Source organism: Heterodontus francisci, chromosome 36 (genome assembly GCF_036365525.1).
Source record: "Heterodontus francisci isolate sHetFra1 chromosome 36, sHetFra1.hap1, whole genome shotgun sequence".
NCBI classification, from domain to species: Eukaryota; Metazoa; Chordata; class Chondrichthyes; order Heterodontiformes; family Heterodontidae; genus Heterodontus; species Heterodontus francisci.
This window is the reverse complement of record NC_090406.1, coordinates 8,978,909-9,003,695: the sequence shown is the minus strand read 5'-3', so window position 1 is coordinate 9,003,695 and position 24,787 is coordinate 8,978,909. Positions and strand designations below refer to the sequence as shown.

At 45.8% G+C, this 24,787-nt stretch overlaps 1 protein-coding gene across 2 annotated transcripts in view; it reads left to right on the top strand.

Moving 5' to 3' along the window:
* cers1 (ceramide synthase 1) overlaps positions 1–24,787 on the top strand; it is a 46,400-nt gene extending 21,613 nt beyond the window's left edge. For both annotated transcript variants that reach the window (XM_068016113.1, XM_068016112.1), the window contains 5 exons: positions 2,513–2,693; positions 10,417–10,578; positions 13,294–13,441; positions 18,484–18,629; positions 20,535–24,787. In XM_068016113.1, coding sequence (XP_067872214.1) covers positions 2,513–2,693; positions 10,417–10,578; positions 13,294–13,441; positions 18,484–18,629; positions 20,535–20,577 — 680 coding nt within the window. In that variant the 3' untranslated portion in view covers positions 20,578–24,787. The remainder of the gene's footprint in view (positions 1–2,512; positions 2,694–10,416; positions 10,579–13,293; positions 13,442–18,483; positions 18,630–20,534) is intronic.

Sequence of the window (24,787 nt, the reverse complement as noted above, 5' to 3'; positions counted from 1 at the left end):
TGAGATAGACCCATTCTACTAAATCTCTCCTCATAAGACAGCCCTCTCATCCCAGGAATCAATCCCGTGAAACCTTGTTGTAGGTGCATTGTTCTTATGGTCAAGTCTTTATTTTCTCGTCACCCTCCACCCACCTCCACCACTCTCTCTTTCTCTAATATATTTGTGAAAACCTTTGCTGTTAGCTTTGATAGCCCTTGCAATTTTTTTCCATATTCTCGTTTTGCACCTCATCACTTTCTTCATATCCTTTTTTTTTTTTACAGCCCTCCCCAGTTCTCTGGATTTCCACTTTTCCTTCTCTTTGTGTAAGCCGTAAGGTTTTATCACAAGCATATCTCTCTGTCAGCTGTAGTTCGCTGGGTAGCACTTGCTCCTCTAAGTTAGAAAGTCATGGGTTCAAGCCCCACTCGAGAGGCTTTTGAGCACCGGGGTTGACACTCCAGTGCACTGCTGAGGGAGTGCTGCACTGTCAAAGGTGCCATTTATTGGATGAAATGTTAAACTGAGGCACTTTCTGTCCCTGCAGGTAGATATGAATGATCCCATATCAATCCTTTGAAGAAAAGCAGGGGAGTTATCCCTGCTGTCCTGGCCAATATTTATCCCTCAACCAACATCACGAAAACCGATTATCACACATTGCTGTTTGTGGGGCCTTGCTGTGCACAAATTGGCAGCCACGTTTCCTACATTACAGCAGTGACTACATTTTAGTAGTACTCCGTTGGCTACAAAATGCTTTGGGACATCGTGAGGTCATGAAAGGTGCTATAGAAATGCAACAGGGAGTGTGGAACACTTGAACTAACCTACAGGTTCCACAGAAAAAGACGAACCCATCGCAAAAGAATTGGCCCGAATTTAATTTAAATTTAGAGATACAGCATTGAAACAGGCCCTTCGGCCCACCGAGTCTGTGCCGACCATTAACCACCCATTTATACTAATCCTACACTAATCCCATATTCCTACCACATCCCCACCTGTCCCTATATTTCCCTACCACCTACCTATACTGGGGGCAATTTATAATGGCCAATTTACCTATCAACCTGCAAGTCTTTTGGCTGTGGGAGGAAACCGGAGCACGTGGAGGAAACCCACGCAGACACAGGGAGAACTTGCAAACTCCACACAGGCTGTACCCAGAATTGAACCCAGGTCGCTGGAGCTGTGAGGCTGCGGTGCTAACCACTGCGCCACTGTGCCGCCCTATTGAATTCCTCAATTAAATCTTTTTTTTTGGTCTATTTTCTCCACTGATCCTTTCTTGAAGGTGTAAGCTGTCACTGTGGTACAGAGGAAAAGGAAGGGGGAGAAAAGTTAAACATGAGATTAAATGTGAGTGAAATGATCTAAATTGTACTAAAAGGAAAAACAGGAGATGATGAGACATCGAGATGAAGCACAACAAAAGAAATGCAAATCATGAGAGAGAGGGAAGGGGTGTAAGTCAAATTGTAAATAGGAAGAGGAGAACTGGCAAAACATAACATGGTTCAGTGGTCCAAAAGATCAACACCAGGAGCACAGATTTCCCCCAAAGCACAGTGTTCAAAGGAGAGTTCTTTCAAAGACCATCCACCTTCCCTCACCAATACTGACCCCATCCTGAATTGTACAACAGTTTCTTATTGTATCTTCTCATCTATAGTAAGAATCAATCTGTGCCAGCGACCTGTGTGCATGTGGGTTGTGCACACACACGCACAGGTCATGTACTGTACATGTGGGTGTATGTGAGAATGTGCAGACGTGGGCATGTTTGTGGCTGTGCTTTTTCTTCTCTTTCCGCCTCCCCTCCCCTCACTTTGGTTCTGATCCTATTTAAATTCTTCATTTCTCACTTTTCCAGTCCTGTTAAAGGGTTACATCAGAAACCTTAACTCATCGCCCATTTTTGTCCACTGATGTTGTCTGACCTACTCTGTGTTTCCAGCATTTTCTGTTTTTGTTTCAGAATGTCACATGACGTTATATGAAATTGGGGAACAAGCTGTTAAACAGCAGTGAGCACCTCCTCTTGGTGTGGTCCTGTCTTGCACTGTAACGAAGGGTATATTTTACAATCAGTGAAATTCAAATACAAATATTTCATGCATTCATACTCAGAGTTTAGACAGACACTAACCCTCATAGAGGAATACAGGACAAGGATGATACCAGAGATTCAGTGGTAGAAATAGATGCCATAAGAACTTTCAAAAGGCAATTGGATATGTACCTGAAGATGACTAATTTACAGGGTTTTGGGGAAAAAGCTAGGGTGTGGTACAGCTCTTTCAAAAAAAGTTCAATGCCTTAAACGTACCTGAACTTTGGCAGTTGGAAAATATGCCCTTATGTGCCCTGAGCCATGGTATCATCCCAGTGAACCTTGTGTCATGATTATTACATAAACCCACTCTCTGGTGTGACAGATCAGTTGGAAATGAGAGAAAATGATTGTGCTTCTTCGGAAAGTACTCTGTACATGTCAAAGGAGTTAACTATCACGCTCGTCTTTCAGAGTGGAGAGCAACAATGGACGTCCCTGAAGACATAGCAATCGCTTACCTGGCTCAGTGCAGTTTCTATGGACACGCGATCTATGCCACTGTCTACATGGATGCCTGGAGGAAGGACTCTGTCGTGATGTTGGTCCATCATGTGATAACATTGGCTCTTATCGCCTTCTCCTATGCCTTCAGGTGAGTGAGTGACTGTGTGTGTGACTGTGTGTGTGACTGTGTGTGTGACTGTGTGTGTGACTGTGTGTGTGTGTGTGTGTGTGCGTGTGTGTGCGCGCATTATGGTTGTGAACTCTAGTTGGATGTAATCACATGACCAGCCTATGGTCAAATGCCCTTTTTCCTTCCATCTCCAACATTTTAATAACTGATAAACTGAAGTGTTTAAAGAAAATGGAAAAAACATACTTTTTCTTCAATTCTCGCCTGATTTTTCTCCCAGAGTTTGCTTGCAACAGTGTCCTGGAGGTTAATCTTCAATTCTTGGAGAGTCTAGGGCAATCCTGGAGTGTTGGCACCTCCTAGCGACTGTTAAAAGAGGGACTCAAATAATTACAGGACTCTTGAACCACCATCAAGAATGGGAGAGGCTTCATTGGAGAGAGCGGGGAGAGCAGGGAGAGGCTTCATTGGAGAGAGCAGGGAGAGCAGGGAGAGGCTTCATTGGAGAGAGCGGAGAGAGCAGGGAGAGGCTTCATTGGAGAGAGCAGGGAGAGCAGGCAGAGGCTTCATTGGAGAGAGCGGAGAGAGCAGGCAGAGGCTTCATTGGAGAGAGCGGAGAGAGCAGGGAGAGGCTTCATTGCAGAGAGCGGAGAGAGCAGGCAGAGGCTTCATTGGAGAGAGCAGGGAGAGCAGGGAGAGGCTTCATTGGAGAGAGCGGAGAGAGCAGGGAGAGGCTTCATTGGAGAGAGCGGGGAGAGCAGGGAGAGGCTTCATTGGAGAGAGCAGGGAGAGCTGGGAGAGGCTTCATTGGAGAGAGCGGGGAAGGCTTCATTGGAGATGGGGAGAGAGCAGGGAGAGCTGGGAGAGGCTTCATTGGAGAGAGCTGGGAGAGGCTTCATTGGAGAGAGCTGGGAGAGGCTTCATTGGAGAGAGCAGGGAAAGGCTTCATTGGAGAGAGCAGGGAGAGGCTTCATTGGAGAGAGCAGGGAGAGGCTTCATTGGAGAGAGCGGGGAGAGCAGGGAGAGGCTTCATTGGAGAGAGCGGGGAGAGCAGGGAGAGGCTTCATTGGAGAGAGCGGAGAGAGCAGGGAGAGGCTTCATTGGAGAGAGCAGGGAGAGGCTTCATTGGAGAGAGCGGAGAGAGCAGGGAGAGGCTTGATTGGAGAGAGCAGGGAGAGGCTTGATTGGAGAGAGCAGGGAGAGGCTTCATTGGAGAGAGCAGGGAGAGCAGAGAGAGCAGGGAGAGGCTTCATTGGAGAGAGCAGGGAGAGCAGAGAGAGCAGGGAGAGGCTTCATTGGAGAGAGTAGGGAGAGCAGGGAGATGCTTCATTGGAGAGAGCAGGAGAGCAGGGAGAGGCTTCACTGGAGAGAGCAGGGAGAGGCTTCACTGGAGAGAACAGGGAGAGGCTTCACTGGAGAGAGCAGGGAAAGGCTTCACTGGAGAGAGTGGGGAGAGCAGGGAGAGGCTTCACTGGAGAGAGTGGGAGAGCGCGGAGAGGCTTCATTGGAGAGAGCGGGGAGAGTAGGGAGAGGCTTCATTGGAGAGAGCGGGGAGAGCAGGGAGAGGCTTCACTGGAGAGAGCAGGGAGAGCAGGGAGAGGCTTCATTGGAGAGAGCGGAGAGAGCAGGGAGAGGCTTCATTGGAGAGAGTGGGGAGAGCAGGGAGAGGCTTCATTGGAGAGAGCGGGGAGAGGCTTCATTGGAGAGAGCGGAGAGAGCAGGCAGAGGCTTCATTGGAGAGAGCGGGGAGAGGCTTCACTGGAGAGAGCAGGGAGAGGCTTCACTGGAGAGAGCAGGGAGAGGCTTCACTGGAGAGAGCAGGGAAAGGCTTCACTGGAGAGAGTGGGGAGAGCAGGGAGAGGCTTCACTGGAGAGAGTGGGAGAGCGCGGAGAGGCTTCATTGAAGAGAGCAGGGGGAGGCTTCATTGGGGAGAGCGGGGAGAGGCTTCATTGGAGAGAGCGGGGAGAGTAGGGAGAGGCTTCATTGGAGAGAGCGGGGAGAGCAGGGAGAGGCTTCATTGGAGAGAGCAGGGAGAGCAGGGAGAGGCTTCATTGGAGAGAGCGGAGAGAGCAGGGAGAGGCTTCATTGGAGAGAGTGGGGAGAGCAGGGAGAGGCTTCATCGGAGAGAGCGGGGAGAGCAGGGAGAGGCTTCATTGGAGAGAGCGGGGAGAGCTGGGAGAAGCTTCATTGGAGAGAGCAGGGAGAGGCTTCATTGGAGAGAGCGGAGAGAGGCTTCATTGAAGAGAGCGGGGAGAGGCTTCATTGAAGAGAGCGGGGAGAGGCTTCATTGAAGAGAGCGGGGAGAGGCTTCATTGAAGAGAGCAGGGAGAGGCTTCATTGAAGAGAGCAGGGAGAGGCTTCATTGAAGAGACCGAGGGGAGGCTTCATTGAAGAGAGCGGGGAGAGGCTTCATTGAAGAGAGCGAGGAGAGGCTTCATTGAAGAGAGTGAGGAGAGGCTTCATTGAGGAGAGCAGGGAGAGACTTCATTGAGGAGAGCGGGGAGAGACTTCATTGATGAGAGCGGGGAGAGGCTTCATTGAAGAGAGTGAGGAGAGGCTTCATTGAAGAGAGCGGGGAGAGGCTTCATTGAAGAGAGCGGGGAGAGGCTTCATTGAAGAGAGCGGGGAGAGGCTTCATTGAAGAGAGCGGGGAGAGGCTTCATTGAGGAGAGCAGGGAGAGGCTTCATTGAAGAGAGTGAGGAGAGGCTTCATTGAAGAGAGTGAGGAGAGGTTTCATTGAAGAGAGCAGGAAGAGGCTAGCCTCCAGCCTATCCAATATCCGATCCAGTTCAGTGGAATGAGCCCTTCAAAGAAAATCCAGTGTGACATCACAGGCAAGCAGGTAGGTGATTGGCTTGGGAAGAAGCTACCCTGTTTGGTGAGTTTCTGGTGAATGATTAAGGTCCATTCTCATCCTAATGTTTAAAATAGTAAAGGAACTAGTGGTAAGCTTAATAAAATATATAAAAAATAAAAATAAAATTAGTAATTGAATAAAATAATTAAGTAGTTAATTAAAACACATTAAGGATGGCAGGACAGGTGATGTGTCACAGCTGCAGCATGTGGGAGCTCCTGGATCCCAATGTGATCCAGGGCAAACACGTCTGCAGTAAGTGTTTGCGGCTCGAAGAGCTTCGGCTCAGAGTCATTGAACTGGAGTCCGAGCTGCAGACACTGCGACACATCAGGGAGGGGGAAAGTTACCTGGACACTTTGTACCAGGAGGCGGTCACACCCCTTAGGATAGGATCTTCTGATTTGGTCAGTGATTAGGGACAGGAGAGTGTGGCTGCAACTGAGGCAGGTAAGGGGACCCAGAGGACAGGAGTGCAGGAGCCTCAGCCTTTGTGATTGTCCAACAGGTTTGAGGTTCTTTCAACTTGTTTGGATGAGAGTGGGGGCTGCAGAGTGGATGAGCAACCTGACCATGGCACCATGGTACAGGAAGCCATTCAAGTGGAGGGAGAAAAATGGAATGTCGTGGTAGTAGGGGACAGTATAGTTAAGGGGATTGACACTATTCTCTGCATCAAAGAGCGAGAGTCCAGACGGCTGTGTTGCCTGCCCAGTGCCAGGGTTCAGGACATCTGCTCAGGGCTGGACAGGAACCTACAGTGGGAGGGGGAGGATCCAGTCGTTGTGGTCCATGTAGGTACCAACGACATAGGCAGGACAAGGAAAGAGGTTCTGCATAGTCAATGTGAGGAACTAGGTGCCAAATTAAGAAGCAGAACCTCAAAGGTAATAATCTCTGGATTATTACCTGAGCCATGTGAAAATTAGCATAGGGCAAATAAGATTAGAGAAATTAATGCGTGGCTCCAAGACTGGTGTGGTAGAAGTGGGTTCCGGGTTGTGGGGCACTGGCATCCGTACTGGGGAAAGTGGTGGCTGTACCATTGGGACGGTCTACACCTGAATCGTGCTGGGGCCGGTGTTCTAGCAACCTGCATAACTAGGGAAATAGAGAGAGTTTTAAACTGAATAGTGGGGGCAAGGGATCAAATTTGGGAAGAGATGGTAAATCAAGGAGTAGAGACAAGACAAGAGAGAAAGGTACTAATATGGAAAATGGTAAACAGACTGTGACAGGAAGGGACAGAGTGTACAAATCTAAGAGTAAATCAACAGATAAGGCTAGAGGTTACAAAAATAATAAAAGGACAAAACTGAAGGCTCTGTAGCTGAATGCACGTAGCATTCAAAACAAATCAAATGAACTGAGAGTGCCAATAAAAATAAATAAGTACAAACTGATAGCCATTACAGAGACATGGTTGCAGGATGACGTAGATTGGGATCTGAATATTGAAGAGTATTTGGCATTTAGGAAGAATAGGAAGCTAGGAAAAGATGGAGGGGTAGCTCTGTTAATTAATGATGGTATTAGCGCATTAGAGAGGGATGACCCAAGTTCAGAAAATCAGGATGTAGAAGCAGTTTGGGTAGAGATGAGAAATCATAAAGACAAGAAGTCACTTGTGGGAGTGGTGTACAGGCCACCTAACATTAACCACACTGTAGGACAGGGTATAAAGGAAGAAATAATGGCAGCTTGTCAGAAAGGTACAGCAATAATTATGGGGGATTTTAACCTACATATAGACTGGAAAAATCAGATGGGCAGAGGTAGCCTAGATGAGGAGTACATAGAATGTTTTCAGGATAATTTCTTGGAACAGTACGTTCTGGAGCCAACCAGAGAGCAGGCTATACTAGACCTGGTATTGTGAAACGAGATAGATAATTAATGACCTCATAGTTAAGGCACCTCTAGACAGCAATCATAATATGATTGAATTTTACATTCAGTTTGAGGGTGAGAAGAGTGGGTCCAAGACCTGTATTTTAAACTTAAATAAGGGCAATTATGAGGGCATGAAAGCAGAGCTAGCTAAAGTGAACTGGCAAATTAGGTTAAGGGATAGGTCAATAGAGGTGCAGTGGCAAAAAATTGCAAAAGATAAAAGCTCATGGTGTAGGGGGTAACATATTGGCATGGAGAAAAGATTGGCTAGCTAACAGGAAACAGCGAGTAGGCATAAATGGGTCATTTTCTAGTTGGCAGGATGTAATGAGTGGTGTGCCACAGGAATCTGTGCTGGTGCCTCGACTTTTTACATTTTATGTAAATGACTTGGATGAAGGGACGGAAGGTATGATTGCTAAATTTGCTGATGACACAAAAATAGGTAGGAAAGAAGGTTGTGAAGAGGACATAAGGAGGCTCCAAAGGGATATAGACAGGTTAAGTGAGTGGGCAAAAATTTGGCAGATGGAGTATAATGTGGGAAAATGCAAAATTGTCCATTTTGGCAGGAAGAATGACAAAGAAGCATATTATCTAAATGGTGAGAGATTGTGGAGCTCTGTGATGCAGAGGGATCTGGGTGTCCTAGTGCATGAATCGCAAAAGGTTGGCATGCAGGTACTGCAAGTAATTAGGAAAGCTAATCGAATGCTATCATTTATCACGAGGGGAATTGAATACAAAAGTAGGGCGGCACAGTGGTTAGCACCGCAGCCTCACAGCTTCAGCGACCCGGGTTCGGTTCTGGGTGCTGCCTGTGTAGAGTTTGCAAGTTCTCGCTGTGACTGTGTGAGTTTCTGCTGGGTGCTCTGGTTTCCTCCCACAGCCAAAGACATGCAGGTTTATAGGTAAATTGCCCCCAGTGTAGGTAGGAGAATAGTGGGGATGTGGTAGGGAATATGGGATAAATGTAGGATTAGTATAAATGGGTGGTTGATGGTCAGCATAGACTCGGTGGGCTGAATGGCCTGTTTCAGTGCTGTATCTCTCTATGCTTCAGCTGTACAGGGCATTGGTGAGACCACATCTGGAGTATGGTATTGGTCTCCTTATTTTGGGAAGGATGTAAATGCGTTGGAAGCAGTTCAGAGAAGGTTTACTAAACTGATACCTGGAATGGGTGGGCTATCTTATGAGGAAAGATTGAACAGGCTAGGCTTGTATTCGCTGGAATTTAGCAGAGTAAGAGGCGACTTGATTGAAACATATAAGATCCTGAGCGGTCTTGACAAGGTGGAGGTGGAAAGGATGTTTCCCCTTGTGGGAGAATCTAGAACCAGGTGTCACTGTTTAAAAATAAGGGGTCACTCATTTAAGACAGTGATGAGGAGAAATTTTTTCTCTCAGAGGGTTGTAAGTCTTTGGAATTCTCTTCCTCAAAAGGCAGTGGAAGCAGAGTCTTTGAATATGTTTAAGGCAGCGATATATAGATTCTTGATAAACAAGGGGGTGGCAGGTTATCGGGGGTAGGTGGTAATGTGGAGAAATCAGTTCAGCCATGAACTTATTGAATGGCGGAGCAGGCTCGAGGGGCTGAGTGGCCTACTCCTGCTCCTAATTTGTATGTTCGTATATTGGAGTGTTTGCAGAAGACAACATGTTTATCTGTAAAGTGGGTGTTGTCCCGCACCCCCTAAAAACCTTCCCTCTGTTTACAAGTACAAAATATTTAAGAGTCGTCACCACACCTAATCCAGGATGAGAAAAGAGACTTAGGCCTCTTCCAATGGTGATATGGGTAAAGGTAAGGAGCAGGAATGGCCCGAACTGCCCCAGAGCCTAATCTGCCAATCAGTAAGGCCTTGGTTGATTTGATCTCAACTCCATATTCCCACCCAATCCCCATAACCCTTGATCCCCTTGAGTCCAAAAATCTATCAGTCTCAGTCCTGAATATTCTCTGGCTGAGCATCTCACAGCCCTCTTGAGTAAAGAATTATGAAGATTTATAACCCTCATCTTAATCTTAAATGATCAATCCCTTCTCCTGAGAATATGCCCCCCAATTTTAGACTCTCCAGCCAGAGGAAACAACCTCTTAGCATCTACCTAGTCAGGCCCCCTCAGAATCTTTTATGTTTCAATGAGATCGCCTCTCATTCTTTTCAATTCCAGAGAGAACAGGACTTGGCATCTTGTGGTTCGATAGGTACCAAGCTAAAGAGAACAGGGAAATCCCAACTGACTTCAGCCTAGACAAGGATGAGGAATGGCCCATTTACCCATCAAGTCTGTTCCTTTCACACACCATGTGCAATTTCTTCCACATCTCTCTTACGGGATCCTAGTGACATCAGGAGGTTCAAACCAGTGAGGGGGAAAAAAAGATTCTCATTTATAAAACGTCTTTCACAACCTCGGGATGTGGAAGAGGGACTGAAAAGAATGGTGGGTTTTGAAGTGTTCGATTTGCAATAATCTTCAGGTGTTTCCCCATCTTTTCAGATTCCCTTTTCAACCTGCGATTTGTTTCCTTCTTTATCCTTTTTACAAATCAAACACCCATTGTTATAACATCAGCATTTACGATTGTGCAATCTTAATAGAATTGGGGGTAGGGCATCTCTACAGCTCTGTTAATAAATATACTGCTCTGTTTGGAACTGAACCTTAGAGAACAGGATGGTTTCAGGATAACAGTTAGGAGCGCTGTTAACCTCAGTGAAACGTGATTAGACAGGGTTTCTACTCATTTATGGGATGTGAGCATCACTGGCAAGAACAGCATTAATGGCCCTTGAGGTGGTGAGGGTGCCCCACCTTCTTGAACTGCTGCAGTCTGTGATTACCTGGTGACTTCTGTTGGAAAAGGTGAGGACAGGATTGGGATTGACGCTGCTTGTAGTCCAGAATGTTTTACCATTGCTAATGACTAAATTGGCAAAGTACCACAGCAGCTGAACAGTTTTTTTTTATTCCTTTGCAGGTATCACAATGTCGGAATCTTGGTTCTTTTCCTGCATGACGTAAATGATATTTTGCTGGAATTCACCAAACTCAATGTTTACTTCAAAAACAGAGCTGGTGTGCGCCACAGACTAAACGATGTCGTTTCCAATCTTGGATGTTGCACCTTTGCTATAAGCTGGTAAGTGTCTGCGCTCACTTAATGCCTTATTAATGCAGCCCAGCAGATGCACAGTCCGATTGCGATTGGTCATTATCCATGATGAGTTGCCCTGTCTCTTCAGCAGTGCTTTGGACCAACACTCCCACCGCTGCTCAGTGTTCTTTTCTCCTTTATGAAGTATCTTGGGATGTTCACCCTGTTAGACGTGCTATATAAATGCAAGTTAGTGAGGGACTGTGTGTTGTGGAGGAGCAGAGGGAGTTAAGTGTCCATGTTCACAGATCTAGTGTGCAGGTACAAGAAATAATCAGAAAGACCAACAAAATGTTGGCTCTTATCTCAAGGGGTCTGGATTACAAAGGGGATGAAGTGATGCTTCAGTTGTATCTTGATCAGGCCCCATCTAGAGTAATGACTTCAGTTTTGGACACCATACCTCAGGAAGGATATATATTGGCCTTGGAGTGGGTGCAAGACAGTTTCGTCAGATGATACCAGGGCTTAAAGGGTTAAATTATGAGGCAAGGTTGCATCAACTTTTTGTATTTCCTTCAGTGTAGAAGATTGAGTAGTGATGTTATCGAGATGTTTAAAATGATCAAGATTTGATGGAGAAACTGTTCCTGCTGATTGTGGGGGCGGGGGAGAAGTCCAGAACAATAGGACATGATCTTCAAATGAGGTCATTTAGGAGTGAAATCGGGTGGCATTTTTTTCATGCAAAGGTTTCTGCCAATTGAAAGTTTCAATGCTGAGCTCGACAGATTGTCATTAGGTGAGGGTATCAAGGAAAGTGGAACAATGGCAGGTAAATGGAGTTGTGGTACAGAGTAGCTGTGATCTAATTGAATAGTGGAACAAGTGAAATGGCCTGCTCTTTGTTGCTAATGTAAGTTGTCCCAGTGTGGGAATCTCCCACAAAAAGGAGTTTGTCAGTAGTTAGTAAGTGGTCGATTGAATATCAATTGGGGATTATTTGTATTTAGGTGGTGGTCATTTAAAGGTGGGACTCACCTGTGCTCATTATTTTTAGATATATTTTAAAGAGGGGTTGTTCGTTGGAGATGCATGATATGCAATGTGTATCTCTGCCAATTAAAGCTTACAAATATAGAAAGGCTAAGCTCCAGGGTTCTATCCGACACCATCTGGCTATCTTGAGTTCTAACAATTTGGGTGCCCCTGTCCTTTAGGTAATCGAAATTCATTTCAGTTACTTTGAGGTGAAAATTAACATCAAATCACCACAGGAGTATTTTGTGCCTTTTGCATGCCAGGCAAGTCATCTAAGAAAAGTTCCAGCAAATGTGTAATCAACAACAACAACTTATATTTTTATATAGTGCCTTTAATATAATAAAACGTCCCAGGTTTTTCACAGGAGCATTAAAAACAAAATATGACACCGAGGCACAGGAGATATTAGGTCAGAAGACCAAAAACTTGGTCAAAGGGATAGATTTTAGGGAGTGTCTTAAAGGAGGAAAGCAAGGCGGAGAGGTGTAGGGAGGGTGTTCCAGAGCTTGGGGCCTAGACAAATGAAGGTGTAGCCAGCAACGCTGGAGCGATTTAAAATCAGGGATGCTCAAGAGGCCAGAATTAGAGGAGCGCTGATATTTCGGAGGGTTGAGGGGCTAGAGGAGATTACACAGATAGGGAGGGCAAATCTGCCTTTTTTCACTTGCTCCATCTGATCGATGAGCCCATTCTGTAAGTTCCACTACCAGCCCTCAGTACCTAACTTGCCTTTAGACAGCCCTTCTCACTGAACAGAAATATCTCACAACGTGGAAAGTGGACCTTGAGAAGGAAACAGAGGTTTGTTCACCACCTGGCCTCTACAACCTCTTACAGCCCTTACTAAGGTCATGCTCATTGGCCTTCCAACCCTGGCCTCCTATGCATCTCCCTCAGTTTCCCCCTTGTCCCTTGTTGAGGGCAGTGTTTCCTGCCTTCTCAATCCTATTCCCTCAAACATTTCCCCTTGTTATCTCTCAACACATACAAAGCCTCCTTAGGAGCTCTCTTCAGCTGTGCTTTCAGTCATCCCCTCATATTGCTCAGCGTCTGTTTCTATTCTGTTTTGTAGCTTGGGCCAGCTACTATATTTAAGGGCAATATGTAAATAAAAGTGCTTGGAAATAGCACATTAATGGGCATCTCAAAGGTCAATGGGAGAAAGAGAAAGAAATATTTGAAACGGTAAATATTGCTATGTAAGGAAGAAAGGATTTGCATTGATGTAGTATCTTTCACATCACAAAATGCTTCACAGTTAGTAATCTGTCTTTTGGATGAGATGTTAAACTGAGGCCCTGTCTGCCCTCTCCAGTGTACGTTAAAGATCCCAGGGCACTATTGGAGGATGAGCAGGACGGTTTTCCTTGGTGTCCTGGCCAATATTTATCCCTCAACCAACGCCATTAAAACTAATTATCTGGTTGTTATTTTTAATCACTGTGGGATCTTGCTGTGCTCAAATGGGCTGCTGCATTTCCTTCATTGCAACAGTGACTGCACTTCATAAAGCACCCCTTTGACTGTAAAGCACTTTGGGATGTCCTGAGGTTGTGAAAGGCAAACTCATCACGACATGAGCAAATTATGCATTTTCTCTGGTATTTGCTATTCTAGAGTTGAGCATCATGGCTCAGGATGTTGAGGGAGCCTCAAGATTATAATGAGTACCATGAATTTTCTTCTCTGCAATGGTCTCCCTCTTTTTTTTCATAGGTTCTGGTTCCGACTTTACTGGTTCCCCCTCAAGGTGCTGTATGCTACCTGTTATTCCAGTCTCCAGTCTGTTCCCAACATTCCTTTTTACTTTTTCTTCAACACTCTGCTGCTTACCCTCACTCTGATGAATATCTATTGGTTTCTGGTGAGTAATCCCAGTCAGGGGGCCTCTTCCCCATCTTCCTTTCATCGTTTTCCTTCAACCTCCCCCAGTACGATTGCGGTGTAGACTCAGGGTGGGGGGGATGTTCGGGGATGATGCATTTTGTTGGTGTGTGTTGGACCGAGAATGAGAGAGCACGGATTTAAAGTGATTGGCAAAAGAAGCAAAAGCGACACGAGGAAAAACATCTTCACGCAGCAAGTGGTTGGGATCTGGAATGCGCTGCCTGAGAGTGGGGTGGAGGCAGGTTCAATCGAGACATTCAGAAGGGAATTAGACTGTTATCTGAAAAGGAAGACTGAGCAGGGTTACGGGGAGAAGGTGGGGGAATGGCATAAGACGAATTGCTCATTCGGAGAGCCGGTGCAGACATGATGGGCCGAATGGCCTCCTTCTGCACTATAACGATTCTGTGTTGGTGGGGGGAGGAATGAGAGTGGAGAAAGAGTTGGTTTTTATAACTGTGGTAAGAATCTCCTGGAGATTCCATTGAACTTGCAGCACAGAAACAAGCCACGCTAGTGTTTATGCTGCACATGAGCATCTTCCCACTCTACTTCATCTCGCCCAATCAGCATAACCTTTTATTCCTTACTCCATATGTTTATCTAGCTTCCCCTTAAATGCATCTATTCTATGGCAATCCAAACTTACTGTTGCAGCTAGCTGTCTGAATTTGGTAGCTTGTCAAACATATATTTATTGTGGATTGCTTTTGGTCTCCATAATCCCTCCACAGATACAACTGGTGGTTTTAACATTTAACATGTTGAAATTCAGTTATCCAGTGGGCATCTTGTGGTTTAAAATAGGCAGCCTTTTTTTGGGGGGGGGGGCTGTTTCCTCCCAGTTTATGTTGACATCTTTCCCATGTATACATCCATGGTCAGCAGTCCATCGTCCGAGCAGCCATTAGTTGCGTGTGAGCCCTCACAATGAGGGTTGGCAGACTGTTCAATCACCGTATGCATCACATCCCAGCCTGGTCCTGTCCTCAGTGTGATTCACCCCCATCAACAGTGTTGAGGACAAGTGTAGCTCTGCCACTATCGCAACCACTGGAACCTGCTGTCATAGCAAGAGCTTGGGAATCAGCCCTTGGATCTTCCTGGTCTGCACAGCTCAGCTACACACTGGAGGAACTCACTGAGCTATTGGCGGTGGGGGGTCCTTTTTCCTTTCATTTTTCAGCAGTTTTACAGGTTCTTGACTTTTTTGGATGTGTAATGGGAAACAATTCCATTTAAAATTTTTTAAAATGATTTTTTCATGGGATCTGGACATCGCTGGCAAGGTCATCATTTATTGCCTATCCCTAATTGCCCTGGAGAAGGTGGTGGTGAGCTGACTTCTTGAACAGCTACAGTCCATCTGATGTAAAACATAGAAACATAGAAAATAGGAGCAGGAGTAGGCCATTCGGCCCTTTGGGCCTGCTCCGCCATTCAAAAAAGATCATAGCTGATCGTCTAATTCCGTACCCTATTCCCGCTTTCTCCCCATATCCTTGAACCTTTTGGCATTAAGAAATATATCTAGGTACACCAACAGTGCTGTTCGGAAGGGAGTTCCAGGTTTTTGACCCAGCAACAATGAAGGAATGGCGATGTAGGTCCAAGTCAGGATGGTGTGTGACTTGGAGGGGAACTTGCAGGTGGTGGTGTTCCCATGCATTTGCTGCCCTTGTCCTTCTAGTTGGTCGAGGTCGCGGGTTTGGAAGGTGCTGTCGAAGGAGGCTTGGTGAGTTGCTGCAGTGCATCTTGTAGATGGTACACACTGCTGCCACTGTGCATCGGTGGTGGAGGGAGTGAATGTTTTAGGATGGGGTGCCAATCAAGCGGGCTGCTTTGTCCTGGCTGGTGTCGAGCTTCCTGAGTATTGTTGGAGCTGCACTCATCCAGGCAAGTGGAGAGTATTCCATCACACTCCTGACTTGTGCCTTGTAGATGGTGGACAGGCTTTGGGCAGTCAGGAGGTGATATACCCGCTGCAGAATTCCCAGCCTCTGACCTGTTCTTGTAGTCACTGTATTTATATGGCTGGTCCTGTTAAGTTTCTGGTCAATGGTAATCCCCAGGATTCAGTGATGGTAATGCCGTTGAATGTCAAAGGGAAGATGGTTAGATTCTCTCTTGTTCGAGATGGTCCATTGCCTGGCACTTGTGTGTCCCTTGCATGTGTCATGTAACCCAGTGTTGTCTGATAGAAATTACTGACTAACCACAGGTGTTGCTACAGTGACACTGTTTTAACCTCACGCACTCAATTTAGTAGAACACACTTTACACATACACACAATACAGGTGAATATTTACTTAACACACCTACTGCCCCTCAGTAACCAAGGAGATAAAGCACTCGCAATGATCAAAAGACACTCGCGCACTTTGGTTTTTAGTCTTACCATTTTACTAACAAATGCACAAAATGATTAAAGTTTACTTGGGTATGCTGTGCAAATATCAGTATTGAGATTACATGACCAATGATGGTGTCCAATACTCAGCTTTCAGCTACATCTGGATTCCCAATTAAGCACACGTGGCCAACATATTGGACAGCACTGGTGCAACCGAGTTATTCCCCAAGACGCATAACCCAACTTATTGTCCCTCCACTTCACTCCAAGCTGACATGGCAATAGAACTACCTTCCGTGTCAGTCAGTGGAATCTCAGTTCAATTTTTGCCCTCACCCAATTTTTTGCTGGCTTCTCCCCATCTCTAATAAAGGAGTTGAAACTTGCCAAGGTTCGCTGTTAGTCCTCTGGTCCCTCACTCATTTGGGAAAAGTAGCAAGAGTGTTGGTGTCCATGAGACTAACCCAATGAAAGTCAATGTAGATAGTGGGATACATAGTATTTACAGCACAGAAACAGGCTAGTCAACCCAAATGGTCCATGCGAGCCTCCTCTCACTCTACTTCACCTCACCTTGTCAACATGTCCTTCTTTTCCTTTCTCTGTCATGTACTTATCTAGCTTCCCCTCAAACGCTTCTGTGCTAATTGCCTCATCTTCAGAGAGGAGGGGGAAGAAAGGAGATAAGTTTGCAGGAGTGTGATTTTGAGCTGAAATTAAATATAAATGCAAAGCTGAAGGATGGTCTATGATCCATTTAGTTGAGGGTCACACTCCCAACCAATGACTTGCCCAATGCTCACTCGTAAAATTGCTACAATACAAAGCGATGGGACGTAGACCTGCGAGTCCTCCACACGATCAACTACTGGTTCCTGTCACATCACATCCCATAACAAGAAACACAGAACTGTGGGACCTATCGTTACATTTTAATGGTGTCCTTTTACTTAGACTAGGAGTCACAGTCTCAGAATAAGAGGTTGGCCAAGTAAGACTGAGATGAGAAGAAATTTATTCACTCTAAAGGTCGTGAACCTTTGGAATTCTTTACCCCAGAGGGCTGTAGATGCTTAGTTGCTGAGGGTATTTAAGTCAGAGATCAATAGATTTTAGATACTTGGGAGTCCAGGCATAGGGGCAGCACAGTGGCGCAGTGGTTAGCACTGCAGCCTCACAGCTCCAGCAACCCACGTTCGGTTCTGAGTACTGCCTGTGCAGAGTTTGCAAGTTCTCCCTGTGACCGCGTGGGTTTCCTCCGGGTGCTCCGGTTTCTTCCCACAGCTAAAGACTTACAGGTTGATAGGTAAATTGGCCATTGTAAGTTGCCCCTCGTGTAGGTAGGTGGTAGGAGAATTGAAGGAAGGTGGGGATGTTGTAGGGAATATGGGATTAATGTAGGATTTAGTATAAATGGGTGGTTGATGGTCAGCACAGATGCGGTGTATCTCTATATGAGGAAAGATCAGCCAAGCTCTCATTGAGTGGTAGAGCAGGCTGAAGGGAAAATGGTCCACTCCTGCTCCTATTTCTTATGTTAAGCTGGGATGAAGGTGATGTAAGGTAAAGGCGACACAGTAACACTGAACTCCAGCTTGGTCAAAACCTTCACAGCTGAACAGACTGTGATCGGAAGCCAAAAGGCATATGGAGTCTTCCTGAAAGATCAGAGATGGCCCCTGTCTGTATGAGACGTGACACTGGTCTGCAGGACCAGCACTAGTGGAGTGCAGCTTGCTAATATCAGCTTGTCTGAACTCTCCCATTTAAAAATGGGAAGTAAGTTAAAATATTAGCTGTAATACATCAGAATTTAGGGACATAAGAAATAGGAGCAGGAGAAGGCCATTTGGCCTGTCGAGCCTGTTCCGCCATTCAAACAGATCATGACTGATCATCTAGATTTAGATTTAGAGATACAGCACTGAAACAGGCCCTTCGGCCCACCGAGTCTGTGCCGACCATTAACCACCCATTTATACTAATCCTATACTAATCCCATATTCCTACCACATCCTCACCTGTCCCTATATTCCCCTACCACCTACCTATACTAGGGGCAATTTATAATGGACAATTTACCTATCAACCTGCAAGTCTTTTGGAGGTGGGAGGAAACCGGAGCACCCGGAGGAAACCCATGCAGACACAGGCAGTACCCAGAATTGAACCCGGGTCGCTGGAGCTGTGAGGCTGCGGTGCTAACCACTGCGCCACTGTGCCGCCCCACCCCATTTTTCCCCACTATCCCCATATCCCTTGATGTCATTAGTATCCAGAAATCTATCGATTTCTGTCTTGAACATGCTCAATGATTGAACTTCCACAGCCCTCTGGGGTAGAGAATTCCACAGATTCACCACCCTCTGAGTAAAGAAATTCCTCCTCATCTCCGTCTTAAATGGCCTGCCCCTTATTCTGAGACTGTGTCCCCTGGTTCTAGACTCACCAGTCAGAGGAAAAATCCTATCTACATCTACTCTGTCACACCCTGTAAAAATGTTATAAGTTTCAGTTTGTTCTTTTTTTTTCCCATTTGGTGGCCCAGCCCTAGTTTCCAATGGGTTGGAGGGGAAATAGGGGAAAAGAAAACAAACAAGCTGAGAGTTCTAGTCCCTCTGAAACCCTGGCAACCAGCTGTGACCTGTGATTCCTTCTCTTCCAGTATATCATCCTACTTGTGGTGAAGGTCCTGACTGGTCAGGTTATGGAGGTGAATGATGTCCGAGAGTATGACATTGAGGACAGTTGCAGTCCGGTGGTGCGCAAGACATACCATCATCTTCATCTGAAGAACTCCTCCAAAGACAGGTATGAGATTCAATGAATTATTGGGTGGATGGAGCAGGAAAATTGCAGGGAAAATTGCAAAATACAATGGTAGAGGCATAGAGTATAAAAGCAAGGAAGTTATAAAACAGGCCCCAGCCAGTGTATTGTGTTCAATTCTGAGCGCCACACTTTAGGAAGGATGTCAAGGCCTTGGAGAGGGTGCGGAGGAGATTTACTAGAATGTTCCAGGGATGAGGAACTTCAGTTATGTGGAGATACTGGAGAAGCTGGGATGGTGCTCCTTCGTGCAGAGAAGGTTAAGAGGAGATTTGGCAGAGGTGTTTAAATTCATGAAGGGTTTAGATAGAGTAAATAAAGAGGAACTGTTTCCAGTGCCAGAGGACACAGATTTAAGGTGATTGGCGAAAGAAACCGAGATAAGATGAGGGGAAAATTGTTTACATAGCAAGTTGTTATGAACGGGAATGCTCTGCCTGAAAGCATGGTGGGAGCAGATTCAACTTTCCAAAGGAACTAATTAAATATGTGAAGGAGAAATTTTTTCAGGGCTATGGGGAAAGAGCAAGGAATTGGGACTAATTGGATAGCTCTTTCAAACAGCCAGCAACAAACACAATGGGCCGAATGGCCTCTTGTAAGATTTTATGATTCTAAGTAGCACTACAGATGTATTATTTTGGGGAGATTGAGAAGCTAAAGTGAAGGACCAAGGCCTATAAGATCAGGGATACACAACCAAGGCTGAAGGGAGCAGGAGATGATGTTAGGGGGCTGACCCTACATTTCACAAGGTCAGCCAGTTATAGGAGGAAGAGGAGACAGAAGGCAGGAAAGAGTTCAGCAGTACAGAGGTCCTGGGAAAGAATGGACTGGGACAAGAGATGGTGCGTTGAGTCTCATCAACACAGTGAGGGTTTCATGGAGATTCAATGGGGTTGGGGTGCAGCAGCTGTGGCTCAGTTGATAGCACTCTCGCCTCTGAGTCACAAGGTTTCGGGTTTAATCCCATTCCAGGACTTCAGTACAAAAAGCAAGACTGATGCTCTACTGCAGTACTGGGGGAGTGCTATTCTGTCAGAGGTGCTGTTTTTCAAATGAGACATTAAACCGAAGCCCTGTCTGCCCTCAGCACTATTTCAATAAAGAGCAGGGGAGTTATCCTCGGTGTCCTGACCAATATTTATCCCTCAATCAACATCACATTGCGGTTTGTGGGAGCTTGCTGTGCACTAATTGGACTGTGCTCCCACCTGGAGAATCACAACAGATGAGCAGTAGATGTAAAGCCAAAGAGCAAGGTGCCACGTTTCCTACATTACAACAGTGACTACATTTCAAAAGTACTTCATTCGTGGTAAAGCGCTTTGAGGCGTCTGGTGTTCATGAAAAGCGTTAAGTAAAAGCGAGTATTTCTTTTCAGATGAGCCATGATCGAACTGGATGGCAGAATAGGCTGGAGGGGCTGAACGGCCTGCTCCTGTTCCGATTTTCTGATTTATCAATGCAATTATAGCCCATCACTGTTAAACCGGGTCAGACGTACCCCACATCATGAGGTCCCGATCGTGAGCAGTCCGACAGTCAGCCAGTAATGGAGAGAAGGCACTTTTTCACAAGGATGGAAAAGGGGGAAATAAATGAGGCCTAGACAACTTGGGCTGCTCTTGTAATTCCACAAGCATTTAAAGTAGCCAACAAGCCTGTCCTCTTGATAGATTTCAGCCCCTCGGGCCTGCTCCGCCCTTCAACAAGATCATGGATCATCTTTACCTCAACTCCATTTACCCACCTTGGCTCCATATCGCTCAGTACAAAAAATCTACCAAACTCGATTCTGAAATCTCCGGACGTCCTATCCCTTGCTCCTCTTGTTAGAGTGTCTAGTCACCACTGATCTGTCTCCTGGTTTATTCTCATTTTCAGAGTGCGCCAGAGGAACGGAATCATTGTGCACAAATATCTATAATAGAGCATGAGGACGTCACGATACCACCGTGTTTACAAGGACCTTTGAATCTGGATTCAGTCTGAATTAAGGACTGACTCTGTGATTCTGACTTGTCTGGAACTTCCTCGATTTGGAATTGAAACCGCAAATGGGAAAAATTCTACTAGTAGAGCAGCTGTTGTTTCGATGTCTGATTTTGTTTTTTCTCCTCTCCCACCGCACCCCACCCACCTCACCCCCCTCCCCGGTCCCCCACCACCTCGGGGCCCCTTTGGAAGCTGCTGTGTTCACCTCTCCCTCTCTCTCTCTTTCATCATTTTTTTAGTGTGAACCGTTTCCTTGTGTTTTTGCAAGGCCTGCATGGTTAGCAGAATTCCCTCATCTAAACATATGCGTCGCTATGAAGGCCGCACTGAGCTCTTGGGCCTTGTACCTAGATTTCCATGTTACTCTTCCGGAGACCGCCTGCCTCCGATGGGATCAGGAGCTTCCCCAGTACTGTTTGTAATGTATCTGCTGCCATGGACGCTGATTAGTAAGAACCTGGGAATGGTCCTCCTGCCCTTGCATTGCTGACCCTGCACCTGAAGGGGATGGTCCCAGGTCCGTTCCCTGTCTTGAGATCAGCTCATCTTGGCCCAGATGTTGGCAAGCAGAGTGGGATTAGGAATTCTTAACAGGCGCTGGACACCAGAAATATTAGCAGGAATCACTGCACATCCTGCACAACCCTTTCCTCTACCCCTCCATTGACACAACCCTCTAGTAAAATGCATAAAGGCCTGTAATACACTGCATTAATAATACAGCAAATCCCATCACTATTTACTATGCTTAACTGAAAGTACCCTGCCCTCATCCTGGCCTGGGTGGGGGACCCATATTTGGCTGAGGCCTTCAAGTCACAAGGCCTATGGGCTCAAAGAGGTCATAGGGCCCTGGGCTAAAGAGAAGGGGCAAACTCATTGAGAGTTAATTCTTGGTAGTATCTCAAGTACTGGCAAAAGCTACAAGCAGCAAGCCTCGATCTCGGACGGGCCAATGACGGCATATTATGGGGGCACCTGCAAAAAAGAGAGCAACGAAAGCTACTTCCTAACCCTGACAAACTCTGATCTGAGATGGGTGTTGTATTATTTTGATGGGTAACGTTTTGCTCCATACACAGTGAGCTGTGATTCATTGCTTCCCCTTGACCCCCACCTTCTGATTGTCCGGTCTGCTTCATCTCAAAGCACAGGGCAAACTCAGTTTGGGTGACGTTTGGAATATAGGAATGGAACGAGGCCATTCAGCCCCTCAAGCCTGTTCCGCCATTCAGTGAGATCATAGCTGATCTGTATCTTAACTCCCACCTCGGTTTCATATCCCTTAATACCCTTGCCTAACAAAAATCTATCTGTCTCAGCTTATAAGTTTTCAACTGACCTCCACAATATTTTTTGGGGGGATGGAGGCAAGTAGATTAGAGTTCCAGATTTCTGCTTGCCTTTGAAGAAAATTAGGATTCTACAATTACTGTCCATGCCACGGGGCTAGAAAAGAGAACATCCAAGGTTCTGGCTTGCGATCACTATCCATTGACCCTATTGACGTGCGCATATATGTGTACGGATATCACCCAAAGATAGGATCAAGCTCAACTGTGATATCTCCACCACTGATTAACCTTCCAGAACCATCCACCACTCAGACTTCTGTAGGAACTATGGATATTTGAGTGAAGGACTGGAGGGTGACTCGTAACTTGTAAAGAAAGAAAAAAGGCAACATTTTCAGGAGAGGAAAAAGAGCATGAAATAGGAGCAGGAGTAGGCCATTCAGCCCATTGAGCCTGCTCCACTATTCAATAAGATCATTACTGATCTTCTACATCAAATCTCCGCTCAATCCTCGTATCGCTCGATTCCCTTAGTGCCCAAAAAATCCATCGACTTCTGTCTTGAATATACTCAAAAACTGAGCATCCACCACTCTTGGGGTAGAGAAAGGGGGAAATTAAATCCCATAAATCACAACCTCCCATTATCTAATTACCCATTGTCCTAATCAAACATTTGTTCAACAGAGGAGATCTGTTGAGGAGGAGGAGAGGTATCAGGCATCAAGTGGGGGTCTCTTGGAGAACAAAGACTAACTCCTTCTGCTTGAGTTTGACTGTCATGAAAATGAATCAATCCTCTCTGATGCTTGATGCTGTTAAACATAGTGAGGGAGGGAGCAAGATAGCAATGCCAGTACTTTCTGGTCAGATGAAATCAACGTGTGGTAAGTGTGAACCTTGGGAATCCCGCCACTTAAAAATATAGTTCCTGCTCGCCAACGTTAAACAGTTACTGCCAGCTCCCCCAATGGGTTTCATGGTAAAGGCACCACCCAGGATACCCATAAGCCATTAAAAAACAGAGGTTCTCTGGATCGGTCCCCGGTCTAAGTGGAAATGGTTGGTCTTAGCCAGCTGGGAGACTGAAATTGATCTCTTGGGCGAAGACTGGAAAAGTCAGTCGGTGATTCTGCTCATGATCATTGTGGAGGAAAGTGTGGGGAAAAAACCTTGCACATCCGTGGTTCTCTGATACACTGAGTTACATGGCTGCTAGTCTCTTATCCACATCTTCCAAACTGAGGAAACCTTTCTGAAGTTTTTTAAAAATTTGTTTGTGGAATGTGGGCATCGCTGCCTAGGCCAGCATTTGTTGCCCATCCCTAATTGCCCTTGAACTGAGTGGCTTGTTAGGCCATTTCAGAGGGCATTTAAGAGTCAACCACATTGTTTAAAAACATGGCCAGGTACTGAAGGGATAATGGCACCAAGTTGCCTGAGGATTTTGGCTGATCACAAACCCTTAGCTTTTTCCATTTGATGTAAAATTATAACAGTAAACCAAGTGATAATGAGGAATACAGCAGACTGTTCAGAAATAAGAGTGTCCTGCTTGAACTGGGGGTGAGGTGGGACATTTGCTGATCTCACCTGGGCTTGGGAGGAAGGTATCGCCGAAGAGGAGGAAGGAAAGAAAAGTTAATAGATGGATCGATTCTCTTGAGCATCTTCCAGAGTTGGATCAAGAACAGCATTGGCTGATGTCTGATGGCCTGTATTTTGAGCCAGCTGTGGTTGGGGCGGAGGCGATGAAACATTTTTTATTTCTTGCTCACAATTCAGGTTCAATTTTGCACAAGGTTAATTATCTCATCTTCCACTAAAGTTTCCCTGTTTCTTCTTTATTCGTTTTGAGGACAGGAATATTTTCTGCACTGACACTCTGAAAATGTTCTAGTGATTGTCCAATGTTTTAATGTTGGTCCCGACAGCGGCGTTTATCTTTTTAGGCAGTAGAATCTTCATTAATCATCCCTTCCCTTCCTCTCCATTGGATAATGAGACTAATAGTTTTCTTTTAATAAGCTCTAGTTGTCTTGAATCCCACTGTCTTTTCTGACTCAAAGCCCAATTTCTGTGAAATATTTGATGGATTCCCTTACGTATCCTATTTTTTGCTTATTCACAGGGAGGCTCCAAAGCAATTAAGCCACAAGTGACTTGCTTGTTACTGAGCCTATGTCACAACAAGTTGTTATATGATGGAATTGGGAGGTTTGGTCTTCCTTTCCTGTCCAATCTCTCCCCAAGGCATTGGCCCAATCTGGGTTATAGTACAAACGCTAGACAATCTCTGGGTCTTCTCTCCAACAACCACTTCACAAATGAACTGGAAAGAGACTGGGCAGCAATCAGGAATGAGAGGCTTGGCTGCTTCCGTCCTTCTGCCAAACCCATCCCTAAGGTGTCTTGAGGTCAATTGTAGCGCCCAGCCATCTGCCCGAGCTGAATTCATGCCAAGCCAACAAAGCAGGGTTTGAAGCTGAGTTCTTTCTTGTCCGTATAACTCAAGCTCCCTTATCAGGAGAGCTAGAAGGCATTCTATTTGAATTGGTTGATTGAGTTCAAAAATCAGACAGTAACTTGGAGACACATATGCACTGGATACATTTAGCATAATCTTCATGTTATGTGATCAGCTCCACTTTGAGGCAGCAGTTCATGTGATGCTCATGCCCTTCTGTGTGTATCCCCAATAGATAATCCTGCCCTGCCACCACATCACCGTGACTAGACATCAAGGTTTGATCTCAATGATTTGACTCTTGTCATTTTTGTGCCAACTGTCTTGCCTGTTTCTGCATGTCTTCCTGATCGACAGTAGACCACTGCAACCGTATGATA